This window comes from Mixophyes fleayi, chromosome 8 (genome assembly GCF_038048845.1).
Source record: "Mixophyes fleayi isolate aMixFle1 chromosome 8, aMixFle1.hap1, whole genome shotgun sequence".
Taxonomy (NCBI): domain Eukaryota; kingdom Metazoa; phylum Chordata; class Amphibia; order Anura; family Limnodynastidae; genus Mixophyes; species Mixophyes fleayi.
The window spans coordinates 76,311,245-76,331,628 of NC_134409.1; the positions used below are offsets into that span (position 1 = coordinate 76,311,245).

The 20,384-nt window shown below is 44.2% G+C and overlaps 1 protein-coding gene across 3 annotated transcripts in view; it reads left to right on the top strand.

The window, feature by feature from the left end:
• LOC142099370 (P-selectin-like) overlaps positions 1–20,384 on the top strand; it is a 416,714-nt gene that overhangs the window by 378,379 nt on the left and 17,951 nt on the right. For all 3 annotated transcript variants that reach the window (XM_075182758.1, XM_075182760.1, XM_075182761.1), the window contains 2 exons: positions 15,170–15,289; positions 19,990–20,017. In XM_075182758.1, the coding sequence (XP_075038859.1) occupies positions 15,170–15,289; positions 19,990–20,017 (148 nt within the window). The remainder of the gene's footprint in view (positions 1–15,169; positions 15,290–19,989; positions 20,018–20,384) is intronic.

Here is a 20,384-nt window from a genome sequence, read left to right on the forward strand (position 1 = left end):
GGCGCTGGGTCCCGGGGTGCGCGGCGCTGTGGGTATTTTTTTTTATTTATTTTTTTTATTTCATTCATTTTTTTTTTCAGGGAGGGGGGGTCCCCGCGGGGGGTGGAGGGATCGATGATCAAAAGCATTGGTGGTCAGTGGTTAGCAACACACAGACAATCGCCAGGCTGCCTGTTGCTGTGCAGCAGACAGGAAGCAGGACGTCTTCACTTCCTATCTGCTGATCTGAGGGGAGGAGCGACGCTGGCACAACTACAGGTAAGTGAAGGGGGGAACTGCCCTGCATATCTATAGGGAGGTGGGGGAACTGCCCTGCATATCTATAGGGAGGGGGGGGAACTGCCCTGCATATCTATAGGGAGGGGGGGGGGAACTGCCCTGCATATCTATAGGGAAGGGGGGGGGGAACTGCCCTGCATATCTATAGGGAGGGGGGGGGAACTGCCCTGCATATCTATAGGAAGGGGGGAACTGCCCTGCATATCTATAGGGAGGGGGAACTGCCCTGCATATCTATAGGAGGGGGGGGGGAACTATACTGCATATCTATAGGGAGGGGGGGAACTATACTGCATATCTATAGGGAGGGGGGGGGGACTGTCATACAAATCTATAGGGTGGAAGGTGGGGGCTGCCGTAAAAATCTATTGGGAGGGAGAGAGTTTTATATGTATGAAGGAGGGCAGAGGAGGGGGGCTGATGTGACTGGGGGAATTTTGATGTGACGGGGGGGATAGCTAGCTAGCAGAGTGGAGGTAAGGAAAATAGCTGCAAGGGGGATGGATGCAGGGTGGGAGGTAAAGAAAATGGCTGCAGCAGGGGTTAAGGAAAATGGCTGTGGGGGGGGGGGGTTGTGGTTAAGGAAAATGGCTGCAGGGGGTATTTAAAAAATAGAGCAGCTTTGGGGGGCAGAATCTCATGATTGTGTGGTGGTCACATGGGTGGTCTCAGCAATCACTAGAATACTAAATATTAGTGAGATGGGGCTGGTAGAGGTTTGTATTTGATTGACAACAAATATTCAGATATTGCTTATATATGCCTGTCCAATGGGGTACTTTTAGCTGGCCATAATGGAGTGTTTTGTTTTAACTAAAGGGCCTAATCATTCAGGGTTTGCATTATAATACATTTTTGCATTTTCAAAACAGGAAGCCAACTTTCCAGAAGCCAGCGAGAGGATAACAAAGTTGCAAGAGAGTAGAGCAAGAACAGGTAAGAGACAATGGCACAATCTGTCTAAATTTGAATGCTGGAGAATACACCTGACCATTCATATTCAGGAGTGTTCCTATACACCTATATATTCGGAGGAGGGGGGGGGGGGCTCTGCGGCCGTATTAGCCTAGGGCAGCCAGAACCCTTAATCAGGCCCTGATTCCCACACCCATGGGTGGTGGTTTAATTTGGTAAGAAATAGAATAAATAATTTTGTCCGCACTACCCTACAGGTCCTAGCATTACAATTGCCGGCATAATAAATGGCTGCCAGGGCATTTTGGAACTTGATGAACCACAGGTGACAGCATGCTTTGGTACCCAGGGCCCACTGGGTCCTGTAGTGCACCAGAGAAAAATGTAAATAATACACCGACACCGGTTTTAAAAAATGTATTTGAAATAAAAACAGTCTTACAGTGCTCTCATTCACCCTCTTTATCGCTCGCCAGGCTGGCGGTTTGTAGCCGACGGCTAGACATTCATTTGGTAGTCATTCAGAAAGTCGACAGCATTGTTAGGTCAACAATTCGAATGTATGGTTAGAGATATTGTCAACCTAATAATACTGTCTACATTTGTATTGTCAGCCTTTTAATATAGTCTACATTTCAATTGTTGACCTTATAATACTGTGTAATTTTGAATTGTCGGCCTAATATTACTGTCTATATTTGAATTGTCGAGCTATTAATACTATCTACATATTAATTGTTGACCTAACAATACTGTCAGTCATTATTGCAGACTTTCTAACCCTGTATATAATATGGTGTCAACCATATAAATGTCGATCATAAAACTATTGAGCAAATGTATCACATCCAGTCAAATGATCAGTTCACTGTAATATTTACCGTCTCAGCATATATGCCCTTAACCTTTTGTGTGCTGAACAATGCGACCTTGCCTTCAATAAACCGTAAGCCTGGGACTTGTGTTCCTGATATTATCCTGATAATGTGGTGTACCAGACCTTTGGATTTTTACCTGCCCACGATGATTAATGTAACCTCAGGGCATTAACTGTAGACACTTCTGTCTGCATTATCCAGTAAATCTCATCGAGGGGCGAGATCCCTTTGTAGTGCTATTTCCTCACACTATAATATGGACTATTACCATTAATATCATCCTTACTGCAGTTGAAGATGTATCGACTCAAACCTTGTCCCCCAATAGTCTTAATGAAAGTAATGAATTTGCTTCATTTTTGTGATTTTTTTTTTGTAACTTGTATACAATATTTTATGCTTTTTATAACACATTTTTCATTGATTCATATGTGTCCTTTCATATTTTTAATATATGTGTATTAGTATATTTATCAATGCACCTTATCCCCAGCTCAGAATAATTTATTATTTTACGTATTTTTGTATAACCTAATTAAAAATTATTTTGCAAAAAAGAAATACTATATGTTTGGATTTTAATCTCACCAAATATGACGAATCTTTCTATATATTATCGGCACCTGATCCTAGCATAAATGGCTGCTACAGTTTCACTGCACATGTGAGCCATTTCTCTTTGTCACAAATCTGTGTGTCACTAAATGGCATCATAAGTTCAGATTTTCAATAAAAGTGACAACATGTATTATTGTGTAAACACACCATGTCAGGAACGCACGAATATAGGTTATAGATATGCTGACTTGCCTCCAAACAGTGCTTTCAAAACAATACACACCTATGATCAGCCGTCACCAATTGAATAAGGGCAATAGGACCCCAATGTACTGCCATGTAACGCCGCCCTGCGGGGAAACAGGTACAGACGCAACACAAAAGAACTTACCTTGAAAACGATGGTCACCTCCAGTCCGCTTCCGATATCCCAGCTGCGATCCGATCCCAGCAGATCCGCAGCCGCAACCCTTGTCACCAACCACCACGTCCCTCTAGGAAAGAGACAAAGATTACGGCCGTGCCTACCAGGTAAGGGCTGTCCGAGAAAACGGCAACGAACAAGGACACTCTCAGTCCAAGCCCACTTGCCGCCTCCTCGCTTTGCTCTTGCCAAGACGTGGGGGACTACAGGCACTTGAGGCGGGATTAGTCCTCGGACTAGTCTTGGTCTTAAGTACCTCACACACCTGCCGGTGAGGGCCTAACCAAAAGGGGGAATCGAGCGTGATACTCACCGGGACACTCCCACTTCCGATCCGGTTCTCCTGCACCTTCCCGACTCCTGCGGATGACAAGAACACACAGCCTCCCTCTGCGCTCTCAGTGAGACTAAGATGGCACCCACAAAACTGGACTGACTACAACAGCGACCCGACCCTAACAACGTTCTAATGGTCGGCAACGCAACTATGTCTACATAGGTGTGGACGGACTGCTCACTACACACTACGGGGAACACCAGCCGGTGTTCACGGACTATACCGGAGGGCGGTTCCTAACCCCCTCACCCAGGTCTAACCAAGGAGACTGTCTCCTTATGATGGGGTCACCCACGGACCCTAAGGACCGGCTGCTTCAAGCCCGGCTGAGGATCAGTGGAACAGCACACTAACCCGCGGGCCGACTGCCGCACGGAACAGCCGATCGAACTGAACCGCCCAACTGCCTGTACTCGGGTATCTCACACGTGTCCTTACGTCCGGAACCACAGGTCCACCTGCACGGAACCGGCCTTGGGGACCCTCAATCAGAACCACGGCCGCCCCTGGAACTGCCTCAAGGTGTGCTGCACTGCCACCAACTCACTCAGCCACCCCCTCTGGGAACCAGTGTGACCCCGGGGACCTAAGGGACAGGAAAACTATGTGTGTTCTCCCCTGACTATGTGTATGCTGGTAACTACACTTGTCCCCACAGCACGGGTTAGCACAGAACAACACAGGAACAAGAGCCTACCTTTAATGGGGGCCTGACGTCTTGCCCCTGGACACAATTACGTAGCACACCCAAAATACCGTAATTCCACAATACCCGCCGCACAGACAGAATACAATATACAGTACTTTGTAAGCTACTTACCAGAGCACATCGCTGCTAGCCAACCAGCCGGTTGCTACAGCACCACAGGAGCCTCCGCACTACTGTACCTCCTAACTACATGTGCTCACCTCACACAGGACCGCGCCTACACTCACGAGGCTCTCACGCCTCTATCACACCACCACCAGGGCCGTTTGCCCTTCACACCATGGGCCTCTTGCCCAGTTGCACACAGAGCCTTGTGCTCTGCTTAATGGGCCTCAGCCCCTCTCTAACTCAGGGCTCTGAGCCCACTAACTAGGGCCTTGTGCCCTGCTACCTAGGGTTACTAGCCCCTGTCTACTCAGGCCTTGTGGCCTCCCTAGCTCTGTACTAGAGCCTTGTGCCCTTTATAGCTTATGGGCTACCAGCCCCTTCACAGGCCCTGTGGCCTTCCTATGGCCACTAGGCCACTAACTGCCTAAGGGCCTTGTGCCCTTGTACCTGGGGCTCTCACGTCCCCTGTCTAACTAACAGGGCCTTGTGTCCTTTATAGACAATATGGCCTACTGGCCCACTATTTTTATCGGGGCCTAGTGCCCAGGTCCCTGGGCCTTGTGCCCCTAATTTTCCGTGTCACGGGCCTTGTGCCCGAACGTGACCACGGGCCTAGTGCCCGAAATTAACGTTGAGTATACTTACCTGCTCTGCGCAGGAATCTCAACTTGCCACGCCGTCTTCTTCCTTCTCCGGGTCTTCCAGACCCTCCAGCCGGCGGCGCCTCTTCTTCTGTTCGGCGCTGTTGAGGGCTGCTTGGCGGGGGCGCTCTCAGCCCTTACAAGGGCTCCCCGCCGACGTTCTCTGCTCCGGCGGCTTGCTTGGAGTCTTCTTTCTCCGCCGCCGCTCCAGACGTCTGCTTCCTTCCTCCGCTGACGGACTTCTGAGAAAATGGCGCCACCCGGCGACTTATATAGTCGCCGGCGTGACGTCATTAGCCGGCGATAGCGCTGATTGGCTCATGTCTGCGCCAATCTTTTAAATGGCCGGGCGCGAGCCACGATTGGCCAGCGGGGAAAGATGAGCCCTGATTGGCTCATCCTTCCTCCGCGGACGGGACCTGCAGGAAAGAAGACATACTTACCGCCGCTGGAGCGCTGGACGGGTAAGTCACTTCTTTCTTCCTTCTTCACCCTCTTGCTGGGCACCAGAGCTGGGGACATCTTCTGTCCCTCCAGGGACGCGGTGACGCCGGAAATCTTCGCCCTCTTCACGGGTACCGGGCACATCTCTACATTCACACACAATGTTCACTTGCTGCACACAGGTTAGCATTGCACACACCAGCAATCAAAGGGTTAACATATCAAAACTCTTATGTAGCAAGGCTATCTTGTTTTTCTATGCAGCCAGGACAGCATTTTGCAATGGAAATGCAGGGTTAAGCTGAGATTAGCCCCTGCAGTGAGTCTGAACTGGGAGGAGAGATGGAAAGGAAGGAGAAACAGACCGTGAGAGGTGCTGGTAGCCTGAGGTGTGTGTGGCAGCAGCAGGGGAAGGAGAGGGGTTTGAAAGCAGAGTATGTGTTAAAGATAGAGTGTGCCTACCGACACAGAGACCACAGAACTATAAAATAAGCTGCTGGGTGTAATGTGGCACTCGAGAGTCTTGCAGCCAGATCCCTGCAGGGAATCGGCTATCAAGCAGCCTAAGGGGAAATACAGAGGAACTCGAGCCTATGTATAAAGAATTATTCCCACTATTAGCGAATTGCGTGTTAGCAGAGAGGCACAGCTAGCAAGATCAGGCTTGCCGGAAGTCCACAGCCAAAAAGTGTCTGAGACTGTCATCTTCATCCAGAGGGAGAGAGATAAGTAATATCACACCAAACACTGTGATATCATTATTGCTACATTAGGTAAATAACATTATACCTTTAATCTACATAAGTTAGACATTCTAACATTAATCTTTACACATATCAGAGACTGTGTTACCTGCCAGAGATATAGAGACATTCAAAGTATCAGAGATCTAATGCAAGCTAGATTGAAAGATTCCCAAGTTAAATAGCCCGGGTTATCAACATTTCTACAAGTGCACCAACGTTAAATAGTTCATTTTACAAACTATTTAATATTGACAGGACTGTGATTATTGTGGTAAAACATTATTTATATTTTCACACTGTGTAAATGAGTTGTGGGAGAGTTTGAGCACCAGTGAATGCATGTGCGGTGGTCATATTGTTTGTTTGCCAATACTGTTCACCGTACTGCTGACTTTGATTATTATCTTACCCATTGTCCCACTTATCCAGTCCAGAATTTCCCCCTATTTAATTCTACCTTACCCATTTACTTTCCCCAAAATAATGTTGATTGTTCTTTACCAGTGTGTGGTCCATTATTAATCAGAGGGTTAGTGTGGTCAGGTATAAGGAGCTTCAACCCTGGTTGTTTTCAGTTACAATACACTTCCCACCATAATGTGTAGTAGACTTGGGTGGATGTACTGAAGTGAAGAGAGATAACATTTCTCAACCCCTTTCAGAGTGCTAGGGAAATGGGTACCACATTTGGATTTAATATACAAAGGTGCAAGGCATTTGGATATAATAAAAAAAGAACATATAATATTTGACATACAAAAATAAATGCAATATAGTTCTAAAAACAAATGGGATGAAATTACATATGATTAAACTTATGTATCATAATATCTATGCCTGGGACAAGGCAGAATCAAAAGAAGAGTCCTTCAATTAGATTGAGTCCCAAGAACAGTCAATCTGCCCTCTCACACATATGGTATTTAAGCAGGGAGGGCATTCAGAGGGGCAGTACTTATGCTAATGTGAGGTAGGAAATGTCTCCTGGTGTCCTTATAGTTTGTCTAAAAATAGTCCAAAAGTATTGACCCTCCATAATTTTTCTTGGACATATCCCAGAAGCATTACTTCCCTTTCAATAAACTAGTCATAACCTCCCACACCTTTACATATCAAACTTGATGGAATTCTAACATTAAAATATCATTGCAAAGATATGTGACTACTGTGATTTTTTCTGTACAGTTTTTATCAATATTTCACAATCCTTGTGCAGTTTTTGCCCCTAGATACAGAGTGGAACACTGATTTACTAAAATATGAAATATGAAGGCATGTTCTTTGAAGTTAATATCTTCTATATTTTATATTGGCCTAAAAGGTTCTCCAGCTACCTAGCATATGGCTTTCCCTTATTTACACTTAGTGGTCTAATTGTTTTTACAATACCTTAATTATACAGTCTACTTTAAGTAGGAAAGGACATGAGTAATCAGAGGGAATGCATCATCATCATCATTTATTTATATAGCGCCACTAATTCCGCTGCACTCTACAGAGAACTCATTCACATCAGTCCCTGCCCCATTGGAGTCTACAGTCTAAATTCCCTAACATACATACACAAACACACACACACAGACACAGACAGAGAGAGAGATACATTAGGGTCAATTTGATAGCAGCCAATTAACCTACCAGTATGTTTTTGGATTGTGGGAGGAAACCGGAGCACCTGGAGGAAACCCCATGCAAACACGAGGAGAACATACAAACTCTGCATAGATAAGTCCATGGTTGGGATTCAAACTCATAACCCCAGTGCTGTGAGCAGAAGTGCTAATCACTAAGCCACCGTGCTGCCCCGTGGCTGTTATCTGCATATGTTAAGTGAGAAAGTATGTCTCACCTAATTAACTCACCTAATTAACTTAAGGGGAAATCATGTACTTTCATATCAATTTAACATTTTTTTTGGGCTTCACCCTGACTCGCAGGTTTCAAATAATGAAGTGGAGCCCAAATGGCAGAAAAGCTGGACAGCAACAGTAATAAATAGAAATAGTCTGTGATATTGTAATTGGATAAATACAGTAACAATAACTGGAAGTAGTCCTTGATATTGAGATTAGTAGTCTAAGAACACAAAGTAGAAATACTGGTAGCAAGTCTCTGACTACTGAATAGGACACCACTAGGCTGAAACACTGGTAAAGTCTGTGGAGTACAGACTGGCACAGTCGGTAGCAATAACACTGGCTCCCATAAGTACACAAATATAACAAGATAGCTGGAGCACAGTGGTATCAGAAGCAGAATTGCACTGGTGTTTGTGTAATGCTTTTGAAGTACACCATGGTAGTAGGGTCACTGGAACAAAAGCTAATGCAAGGGACTGTGAAACAAGGAGTAGCACATGATCTTTGTTACAAGGTGTTGAGAAGGATAACAGAGAGTGGGGATTAGCCCGAGGTAACATAAACGCTGAGGGGGCAGGTAAAGAAAGTACCAGTATAGCAAGAGTTACCTCCACTGGGAGGCAGGGGTCAACCAATCAGTAGAACGTAGGGGGCAGATTACAAGATTATAGTGGGGGAAGCAGGATAAGGTCCAGGTACGAGCAGTTAGCTTCCCTTTTTACTGTCTGGAGAGTTTTTCCCGCCCACCCAGGCCCTATTTGGTTTCTCGCTCTGGTTTTATATATAAATTTTTCCTCTTTTTATGGTTTTTAGTGTTGGGTCAGTTTGAGTGAAATTTTCACAAATAAAGTTTCGCATTGCTGGTAAGCAGCCCAGTCAGCGGACAATTTGGTCACATTCAAGACATGGTAGGCACTCTCTCCTAAAGGGATTGGGCAATTAGTGAGATTACCCCTTCGGAGTTATGGGGCTCCGCTACGCGGGCTTGCCTCAGCCGCTCCCAATCTATTGAGGCGGATACTATAGCTCATGGGTGTGACCTAGGGGCTGATTGGTCTGCTTATATTTGTCACCTCTTCTCAATATATTGATAATTTCAATAAATTGCTGACCTTTCATTTTAGCCAAAACAAGTCTCCGTGTCTTTATAGTTTTGTCTTTCATAGTGGTATGTTAACTCTGCCGGTAACACTGTAAATGTAAAATGTCATCCGATAAGTGGATTGTGGTCTTTAGAACACAGGATTGAGTGAAGTCTTTGGAAAATAGGCACTTAATGAGAATTGCAGGGTCTGGACCAGAGAAGACTCAATGGTTTGGTCAAGATTTTTCACAGAGGCAAGTTTTTAAAGGCCAGACACCCTGGAAAATCTGCATCATCAGTCTATAGTAAACTGTAGCACTGCAGGCAGCAGCTAACTGTGATGCATCAATCCTTCTAATGAGAGTTTGTATTGCAGCATTATATCTTAAAGTTGAATGTCAGCACTGCAAGTCCTAACACTATTCCAGCTTAATGTATTGTGCAGGTGATGCACGCGTTCTTTATTTCCTGCACGTTTCCATACCTATAGGCCAATAAGCAGGTTCACATTCCTTATATTTATTTACATGTGCCCCCATTAGCCCTATGATGTGGCTAGTGTTAGTGCCTATTGTATTTCGAAATATTAATGTCAAGATTTTTAATATACCTCTTTGCATCCGATGCATGCCCACCATAAGAAAGACACCCATATATGCATTGGTCATTATGTATTGTTAATTCACTGTCAATACATACCTCCCAACAGTCTAAATATAAAGGGTACAGTTGCGCTGCTTTGCATTGTACATGCTCCCATTATGTAGAACCTGACCCTTTCTCATGTGCATTTGTCCCGATTCCCCAGAAGCTGAGAAGTATGTAAATATCACCAAGATTTTTAAGTTATTTATCTTCCTGAGGAAGTCCAGCTAAGAACCATATGCATAGAGTTCGCTATATGTACACCTAATAGCATTATTAACTCTGAATGCTTGCCATTCTGGCAATGGGATTCAGTACCTGACAGGAAACTGGGAATGGTCTTTGGAGCTCAGCACTTACAACTTTTTTAAGCGATCCCAGAGTTGTTTATGTATTTTTATCATCATCATCATCATCATCATCATCATCATCATCATCATCATCATCAACAACAACATTTATTTATATATCGCCAGCAGATTCTGTAGTGCTTTACAATTGGGAACAAACAGTAATAAAACAATACTGGGTAATACATACATACATAGAGGTAAGAAGGCCCTGGTCGCATGCTTACAATCTGTGGGACAATGGTTTGATACACAAGGGTAAGTGCTACATTATATTGAATATTTGTCAAGCTAGAATGCAAAGGTTACGAAGTATTTAGTAGGCTGTATGTTCAGTCAAACAACTATGTTGGTCAGAGGGTTGTTGTCTTGTGTTAGCTGTGTAGAGGGTGGTAATAGGGTAGGGTAGGCTAGGGAGATTAAGAGAGTGGTAGAGGAATACTATAAGCTTGTCTGAAGAGGTGGGTTTTCAGAGAAAGCTTGAAGGTTTGAAGACTAGAGGAAAGTCTTGTGGTGCGAGGGAGTGAATACCATAAAGTGGGTGCAGCCCGAAAAATGTCCTGTAACCGAGAATGAGAGAAAGTGATGAGAGTGGAAGAGAGACGCAGATCTTGTGCAGAACGAAGATGTCGAGTTGTGAGATATTTAGAGACTAGTGAGGAGATGTATGTTGGTGCAATTTTGTTGATGGCCTTGTATGTTAGTAGAAGAATTTTATATTGGATTCGCTGGAAAACAGACAACCAATGTAGAGGCTGACAGAGTGACCCAGCAGAGATAAAATGATTTCCAAGGAAAATCAATCTAGCCACTACATGCAACATAGATTGTAGGGACTCGAGTCTGAATTTGGGAATACCAGTAAGGAGGGAATTACAATAGTCGATACGGGAGATGATGAGTGCATGAATTAAAGTCTTTGCAGTGTGTTGTGTGAAATATGTATGTATTCTGGAAATGTTTTTTAGATGTATGCAGCATGATGTAAACATAGAGTTTATTTGGGGAACAAAGGATAGTTGCGAGTCAAGGATTACACCTAGAAATAAAGCTTGCAGGGTGAGATTTATGGTCATGTTGTCAACAGAAATAGAGATGTCAGGCAGTAAGCTTCTAATGTTGGGTTGGAATATTATTAATTCTGTTTTTGAAAGACTGAGTTTGAGTTGGTGACAGGACATCCAAGATGAAATGGCAGAAGACAGTCAGTAATGCGGGACAACACAGATGGTGAGAGATCAGGAGAGGATAGATAAATTTGTATATCATCCACATAGAGATGTTACTGAAATCCAAAGGAGCTTATAAGTTTTCCTAGAGACGTGGTGTAGATAGAGTATAGCAGAGGACCTATGACTGAGCCTTCTGGTACTCCAACTGATAAAAGAAGCAGAGTGGAGGTTGTTCCAGAGAAATTAAAATTGAAAGAGCGATTAGATAGGTAGGATGAGTACCTGAATAGGACAGTGTCTTGAAGACCTAGGGATTGTAGCGTCTGTATCAGGAGAGAGTGGTCAACAGTGTCGAATGCAGCAGAGAGATCCAAGAGAATTAAAAGAAAGTAAAGGCCTTAATTTTAGCTGTGATCAAATCCTTGGCAACCATGGTCAGCGCAGTCTCTGTGGGGTGTTGAGAGCGAAAGCCTGATTGAAGAGGATCTAATAGGTTGTTTGCAGAAAGGAAACGTGTGAGGAGAGTGTAGGCAATTTGCTCGAGAAGTTTGGAGGGGCAATAGAGCTGAGAGAAGGGCGGTAGTTTGAGAGAGCATTTGGGTCAGAATTTTTATTTTTAGAATAGGAGTGCTTGAATAGTGATGGAAAGATACCAGTAGAGAGAGAGAGATTACAGATTTTAGTTAGAGGTGGTATGAGCACATGAGACAGTGACCTACCAATTTGTGAGGATATGGGATGAAGAGGACAGGAGGCAGAGTAGGAAGATGAGAAGAGAGTAAAAACTTCCTCTTCATTTGTGGGATCAACTGAAGAGAGGGTGTCAGATGATGCTGGGAAGGAATTGAGCCGATTGCTAGTCGAGGGAGATGATACCATTTCAAGTCTGATTTTATCAATCTTGTCCTTGAAATAGGAAGCAAGGTCCTGGGCACTGATGGTAGTCGGAGGGTTTGGGGTGGGAGGATTGAGAAGAGATTTAAAAGTGTTAAAAATGCGTTGAGGTTAGAAGCCTGACCATAGAGGAGAGATTGGAAGTATGCTTGTTTAGCAGTGTCAGAACACTTCGATAGGAGTGGTAGATAGCAGTATACGCACTAAAATCATTAGAGGTACAAGATTTATGCCAGTGACGTTCAGCTTTACGAGAAAGCTTTTGAAGATTTTGTGTTACTTTAGAGTGCCATGGTTGACAATGATTCTACATGGAGTCTGAAGAGTCGCTGGAGCCACTTGATCAAGGGCAGTTGCTAGGGTTTGGTGAAAATGAGGAACTGCCATATCAGGGGAGGAGGCTCTAGAAATTGGGGAGAGAATGTGTTGAAAAGAGGTGGAAAACTGTTGAAAATCAATAGAGTTAATATTCCTGCGCGTATGAGGAGGCTTGGAAGAGTTTGACAGCAGGGAAGTTAAAGAACTGGGAGTGAGCGAGTATTAAGGAAATTAGAAACTGAGCATAGTCTAGAGAAAACAAGATCAAGACAGTGGCCATGCTGATGAGCAGCTTATTCAATCCACTGGGAGGGGTCAAGTGAGGAGGTTAGAGAGAGCAGTTTTGAAGCAGCAATGGAACGAGGTGGTGTGGGATGTCAGAAGATGAGAAGTGAGGGAGCCATGCAGTGAAGGGTTCAAGAAATTGTTGGTGGGGTCCAGGGGGGTGATAGATGACAGCAACACACATAGAGAATGGGTTAAAAATCCTAACAGTATGGACTCCAAAAGATGTGAACATGAGTGACGGGACATTTAGTAGAACTGTGAATGTGCACTGTGGGGAGAGAAGTAGTCCAACCCCACCTCCTTGTCTCCCTCCAGATCTGAAGGTGTGGTTGAAATGGAGACCACCATGTGATAGGACTGCAGGTGAGGCAGTGTCTGATTACGCGAGTCATGCTTCTGTTATTGCCATAAGGTTGAGGTTGTTTCAGAAGAAGTGGTCATGTATGGAAGTAGGTTTGTTACAAACAGAGACTGCATTCCAAAGGGCACATTTAAAGGATTTTGGAAGAGATTGGAGACAGGTGATGCGTTTGAGGTTTGCTAGATTTCAGCAACGTTCAGATATATGTGTGTGTGGGACCTGGATTAAGTGATATAGCACCAGCTAATAGAAGCAGGGAGAAAGAAAGATGATTGTAAGATGTGTGTCCTTTTAATTTCTGGCGACAGGGTGAGGCTATTATAACTATTGAATTTAAATAGGAAAACAGTTCATGGGGTAAATGTATCCAGCTGAGAGTTTTCTGGCGGGTTTGAAACACCAATCAGACTCCAGCTATCATTTATGTAGTACATTCTATAAAATGACTGCTAGAATCTCATTGGTTGCTATAGGCAACATCTCCACTTTTCAAACCCACCGAAAAACTCTCAGCTTGATACATTTACCCTCATGAGTGTTAACTAGAGGTGCGTGAAGTAATGAAGGGGCAATTTGGACAGAGGTGTGTGTTGCAGGAGGGGTAAAGGAGGATATAGTTCTAAAGATAATGCCATGAATGGAAAGCCAGAAAAATAATTTGGCAAAAATTGGTATTTTAAGTATGTGTATTTTATCTTGGTGACATTAAAGGTTTTTTTGAATATAGAGTTCTTCCTTGTCCATGTCTTCTCTGAGCATTTTAAGGAATTGTGATTAATCCATAAGTAGAAACACAGAGGACTTCAAGATTATATTCTACAGATAAGCATGATTATTTATTAGAGATGAGCGGTTTGGATTCTGGAAAATCCAACAGATCCGAGATTTGGGGTTCCAAGTAGATACAAAACACAACTCAATTCTTCCTGCCAAAATCGAATCTTAAAACAAGACAAGACATCATTTCAAGGAAAATATGGTACCAAAACGCTTGCTATACAGAAAGTGTGTCAATGTACTTTCGGTCAATGTGTTCCAAGCTGGAACATATACCGCTGGAGTGTGTATTTGATAATGGAGGTGAATAATTGCATCTCATTGGTACATGCCTTAGGTACTCATGGTACTCATGGGGAATACACACCTACTATACCGGTGTCCTACTGTCTCACTTAGGAATCGCTGCATTTGGTTTTATAGTGAAAACCCATTTGTCTACTTCCAGTTTGGCACTTCCGGTTATGCAGTCCAGGGTGGAATGCAAATTGTTTGGAGTGTTTCATAGAGAATACAAGGGAGCCATTGCCTCATATATATTGCAATGATAGGTAGATTATTACCTTATCTTTTCTGTCTTTTCTGTTGCTCTATATGGTTGTCTTAACAAAGGTCCAAATGAAGGGCCGAAACATTGGCTTATAATGTGAGATATGAAATTGAATTAAAAGAAAATGAAATCAAAAATGGTGATTGTATCTCTTGGTAAACTGCCATGTATTTTATCCGCTACTATGTCACTAGTTTTAGCCACCCAGCTCGCTGCAGACTTTGGCCAAACTTAGTGAAAATTTGGACAGTGAAGAGTTCATTAGAAAATAGACTGTAAATGACTGTTAATGATATAAACAGTAAAAAAATAAGCAAAAACAGCTCAAAATAGCATCAGTTTACCTATTTTTCACAATGTTTACTTAAATCCAGATCCAAAACCAAAACCTTTCAGGATTTTTGGATAAAACTTGCAACAAAACCAAAACACAAAGATTTTTTAAAACTAAAACCACATCCAAAATCAAAACGTGTGTCAGCGCACATCTCTATATTTATTACCTTGGGCATGCAGCCATTTTGCACCTTATAAACACACTGCTGTATTAGGTATATGTTCATTTTCCACATTCTTTCAGATTCACATTACCTGGTATAACAACATATACCCATAGGATGGCAGCCACCTGAACATTTATCAAGGAGTGTTTACATGTATGTGACTTTGAACATTATCCTTCACTAAGGTCAGCATAGGGCCATTACCACCTTCTATTTGTTATTATACATCAGACATCTATTAATATGATTTGGGCACTAAATTTGAACCCAATACTAAACAGTTAATATTGTATGATGCTAATAATTCTGTTTCTCTTCACATGGCCCAGCTCAGAACATCCCCCCTGCAAAGCAGCATCTGTTGAACACAGTAGGTTATTCTCTAGCAGCAGTTGGGCTTATTTCTGGGATATTAATTGTGTATGCAATATATCGCTATCGTAAGAAAAGTAAGTAAACTTTTCAATTATTTTTAAACAATCTAAACATAATAGCTTGTGAATAGGTCTAGGTGAAAGTCTAGCTGTTTGAATGCATTTTCCCATAACTGTCTATCCCAAATGTGGCCAATTTAAATTTTATCTGTTTAACTGATACCTGCATAATGTGAATTATGAAATATTTTAACTGCATGTTAAGCTATATTGCAGGACATTTGTAGTGGAGCTGCTTTTCAGAGACAGTGCATAACTGGTTTTTATATTTCACACAGTATATTACAGGAACAGGGTGAATCAACTGATTTATAAGACCGGCTATCCAGCCTCAACTCTACATTTATCACAGCTATCTGGTGTTAACTTTCCTCTGAAAATACTTTCAAAATGTTCAAATATGCCAAATTACACAATGATAACTGCTATATGTCTTAGTTGGGTGAGGTCAACATAATCCATTTGCATACTCACATGTGAAAATTGAAGTGATGTAATCTGAGAGACACTGTCCTCTTTGTTCACAATGCGTATGTATTAAAAAACAAAGCTAACTTTTATTTATATTGCTTCAATGTCATGTTTCACATCATAGTGCCATTTTGAAAACCTCAATAAACTATCTTGCAACACTTAGGGGTATATTTACTAAACTGCAGTTTTGAAAATCAGATTCTAGGTGCCATTTTGTAGAATGTGCTAAATAAATGAAAACTTGAATCTGATTGGTTGCTATAGGCAACATCCAGGGCCGGACTGGCCATCTGGCACTTCTGGCAAATGCCAGAAGGGCCGATGGCTATATGGGCCGGCCCGACTCCCCCTGTCTTCTTGGTGGCTGGAGGAACCAGCCACCTCTGCTGCGCGCTCCCCAGCACCCTCCCCCGTTATGCTGTGCAGCCAGTTACACTGGTGAGTTTCCTGTCTTTTTTAATTTGTTTTTTTTTTTTACTGAAGATGGGGGGGGGGGGGGTGCCGCGATTCTCGGGGGGGGAGGGGGGTCGCGGGGGTGCCGCGATTTTCGGGGGGGGGGGGTGCTGCGATTTTCGGGCGGGGGTGCCCGCGATTTTCAGGGGGGGGGGGTCGCGGGGGTGCCGCGATTTTCAGGGGGGGGGGGGTCGCGGGGGTGCCGCGATTTTCAGGTGGGGGTGCCCGCGATTTTTAGGTGGTGAGAGCCAGGGAGTGCTGGGAAAGGGGGTGAGAGCCAGGGAGTGCTGGAAAAGGGGGTGAAAGCCAGGGGGTGCTGGGAAAGGGGGTAAGAGCTAGGGGGTGCTTGGAGAGGGGGTGAGAGAGCCGGAGGGGGTGCTGGGAAAGGGGATGAGAGCCAGGGGGTGCTGGGAGAGGGGGTGAGAGAGCCGAAGGGGGTGCTGGGAAAGGAGGTGAGAGAGCCGAAGGGGGTGCTGGGAAAGGGGGTGAGAGAGCCGAAGGGGGTGCTGGGAAAGGGGGTGAGAGCCAGGGGGTGCTGGGAGAGGGGGTGAGAGAGCTGAAGGGGGTGCTGGAAAAGGGGTTGAGAGCCAGGGGGTGCTGGGAGAGGGGGTGAGAGCCGAAGGGGGTGCTGGGAGAGGGGGTGAGAGAGCCGAAGGGGGTGCTGGGAGAGGGGGTGAGAGAGCCCAAGGGGGTGCTGGGAGAGGGGGTGAGAGAGCCCAAGGGGGTGCTGGGAAAGGGGGTGAGAGAGCCGAATCGGGTGCTGGGAAAGGGGGTGAGAGCCAGGGGGTGCTGGGAGAGGGGGTGAGAGAGCGGAAGGGGGTGCTGGGAAAGGGGTTGAGAGCCAGGGGGTGCTGGGAGAGGGGGTGAGAGAGCCGAAGGGGGTGCTGGGAGAGGGGGTGAGAGAGCCGAAGGGGGTGCTGGGAGAGGAGGTGAGAGAGCCGAAGGGGGTGCTGGGAGAGGGGGTGAGAGAGCCAGGGGGTGCTGGGAGAGGGGGTGAGAGCTGAAGGGGGTGAGAGAGCGGAAGGGGGTGCTGGGAAAGGGGGTGCTGGGAGAGGGGGTGAGAGAGCCAGGGGGTGCTGGGAGAGGGGGTGTGAGAGCCAAAGGGGGTGAGAGAGTGGAAGGGGGTGCTGGGAAAGGGGATGAGAGAGCTGAAGGGGGTGCTGGGAGAGGGGGTGAGAGAGCTGAAGGGGGTGAGAGAGCCAGGGTGGTAGGGGGTGCAGGAAGAGGAGTGAGAGAGCCGGGGGGTAGAGGGTGCAGGAAGACGTGTGAGAGAGCCAGGGGAGTAGGTGGTACAGGAAGATGTGTGAGAGCCAGCGGAGAAGGTGGTGCAGGGGGTTAAGTGAGAGGGACAAAGGAGAAGATGGTGCAGGGGCATAGGTAAAAGAAAGTGTAAAGGGAGAGACATCTTAAGAATGGGAATGTCAGGGATGCAGCCATCATAAAACACAAGTAGTAATGAAGAATGGAAATGCACAAAGGGGACAAGTGTTAAAAAAAATAAAAAATCAAGCCTTCATACTCCATTCACTTTTATTTTCTATACCCCCACTCCTAAATTTCTGCTTCGACCACTGCCCTCTATTCCTGCTCCCGACTGCCTGTGTGAGCTGACAGCTGCTGATCCCTCCTCGCCCAGCGCGCCCACTAGGAGAACAGAACACAGGATGCCATAATCAGGTAAGTTCATATATTTTCTCGTGTGCAATATGTTTTTAACCATCCTTTCTTGAACTGGGGACACTACAGCGTATCCAATAATGTTTAACACTATGTATTGCTCATTATTGCGCTGTAATGTTTTTTGCATATTTATCTGTACAGAGATTTTTAATTAAGAGGAAAAAACATTGCTTGTCATAAATTTTATCTGTAATTGTGTCAATATATCTATTTTTGTTTGCATTGTAAATGATGTATTAAGCTGCTCTTGGGACTCACACTCAGTATCTGATATGCTGTAGCAATTTTTATTTGTGAATGAGTTTTTATATGAGCTTTACTAATGATTTGGGGGCACTACTATGCCATAATATGATTTGTGGGCACTTCTGCATGACCAAATATGAATTGAGGGTAATACTATGTGGCATAATATGACCTTGGGGCACTACAATGTGGCATAATATGAACTGGGCACACTACGGTGTGGCATCATATGAACCTCTGCCAAAGGCAAGTCTTTCATTGTTGAATATGATGGGAGCCCAAAGAAGTTTCTGTATCGGGGCCCAAAATTCCTCTTGTCAGTCCTGCCTGTGAGTCAAGGGGGTAGACGCCTCCAGGTAAATAATCTAAATGTTTCCTATCTAATCAAACTGATGGATCACATCCAATTATTTCTCACCCACCTCCTCTATCCCCCTTAATTTATATACTGTGTTATTTAAAATGAATAGAAAAGACGCATATCCAATTACTGTAGTAAAACAAAAATATTTTTCTCTGACATTTTGCTGTAGATGGAAATACTTTAAATGCGGCCGTGTGGATTCAACTGATCATTCAATAGTTATGTTTTTTTTAGATATATGTTAGTTTTATTTCATGTGGAATGATTCATGAAAATTCTGCCATTACTATTTAATTGAGGGAAAAGGGTACCTGTTACCTATATGTGTGTGTAAGTACTCTGTTCGTTGTTGCTATTTTGTGGGAGATTTGAAAAAAGCAAAACATTGTTTCCTACAGTGGCGTCTGTATAATTGGTGGTATTGCTGTAGTATGGGGTGGCGTGCTGGTGGCAGTGTTGTAGTGTGTTTGGTGCTTAGTATTGCTAATAAATAGGAGAGGGTATTGCTATAATGTGGGGGTGATGCCGGTTGCTGTAATGTGGGGAGTGATGCCGGTTGATGTAATGTGGGGGGTGATGCCAGTTGCTGTAATGTGGGGGAAATGCTGGACGCTGTAATGTGGGGGTGATGCCGGTTACTGTAATGTGGGGGTGATGCCGGTTGCTGTAATGTGGGGGGTCATGCTGGACGCTGTAATGTCGGGGGTGATCCTGGACGCTGTAATGTGGGGGGTGATGCTGATTGCTGTAATGTGGGGGGTGATGCCGGTTGCTGTAATGTGGGGATGATTGATGTAGTATGAGTGTGTGTGGGGGGTTATTTATTGCTGTAATTTTGGTACTAATAATGTATTGTCATGGTGTTTATTGATGTAATTGGGGTGCTAATAATGTAATGTTGAGGGTCATTAGGAGAAATAAATACCCCCCCCCACACACACACATACTACATCATGTTGTACTGCGCCAGCATCAGTGTGGAACAATATAGTGCATGGAGCCCACAACACGTGGGCCTGTGTGCTTTAAATGCCAGGGCTGATTTTTAGTCCCAGTCCGGCCCTGGCAACATCTCTACTTTTTCAAACCTGCAGCTTGATAAATTTACCCCTAAGTGTCTCTTAGTAACAGTACAGTATCCTCAAGTGTTTCTCAGTAAACTTGCCATACCTTGTTTTAAAACAGGGAGATAAATTAAGATTATCTTAATCCGGAGAGGGGGGGGGGGTTGAAATTTGAATCTCAAGCCAGTAAACTTTGACTTAAATAATACCTGTTGTTTTTTTAGCTTTATCATTTTAATATCAATAGAGTAATGCACGTGTCATTGCAAAATAATAGATGGTAACAACTAAAGTTACTAATTTGAACTGATTTCTTATTATCTTACCCACAATGACACAAATATTTTTGTTCACCTATTTTCAATTTGGTCATTATTTGCAATGTATATTTACAGTGTGTTACTTTTAATGCACTTTTTTTCCTCCCTGAAAAGGAAGTCACAGCCTCCTGAAAACTGACAAGTAAGGGTACTTTCATATGTATAGAGATAACAAAATAGCCAGCTTAATGATGAATGCTCCCATTTCTTTTCCCAATACCAAAGTCTGATTAATGGTTCAGGCCGCCCTAGCTAATATGCTCATAGTGCCCCCTCGCCTTTCACACTAGGCTAATAAGTGGTAGTTAAAAATAACTCATCCCTAATTCAAAATCACTCTCCCCCCACCAATGTTTATCTTCCCATATTTTCGAAACTCAGCCCCACTTGGTTTTTTAAAAGGGTCCCAGCAAACTTTGTCACTCATTTCATTTTCATTAAAATCAGAACTGTATAGAAGAATGGAGGCATTGATCAAATGCTATTAAGGGTGAAGATGTGAAGGGAGA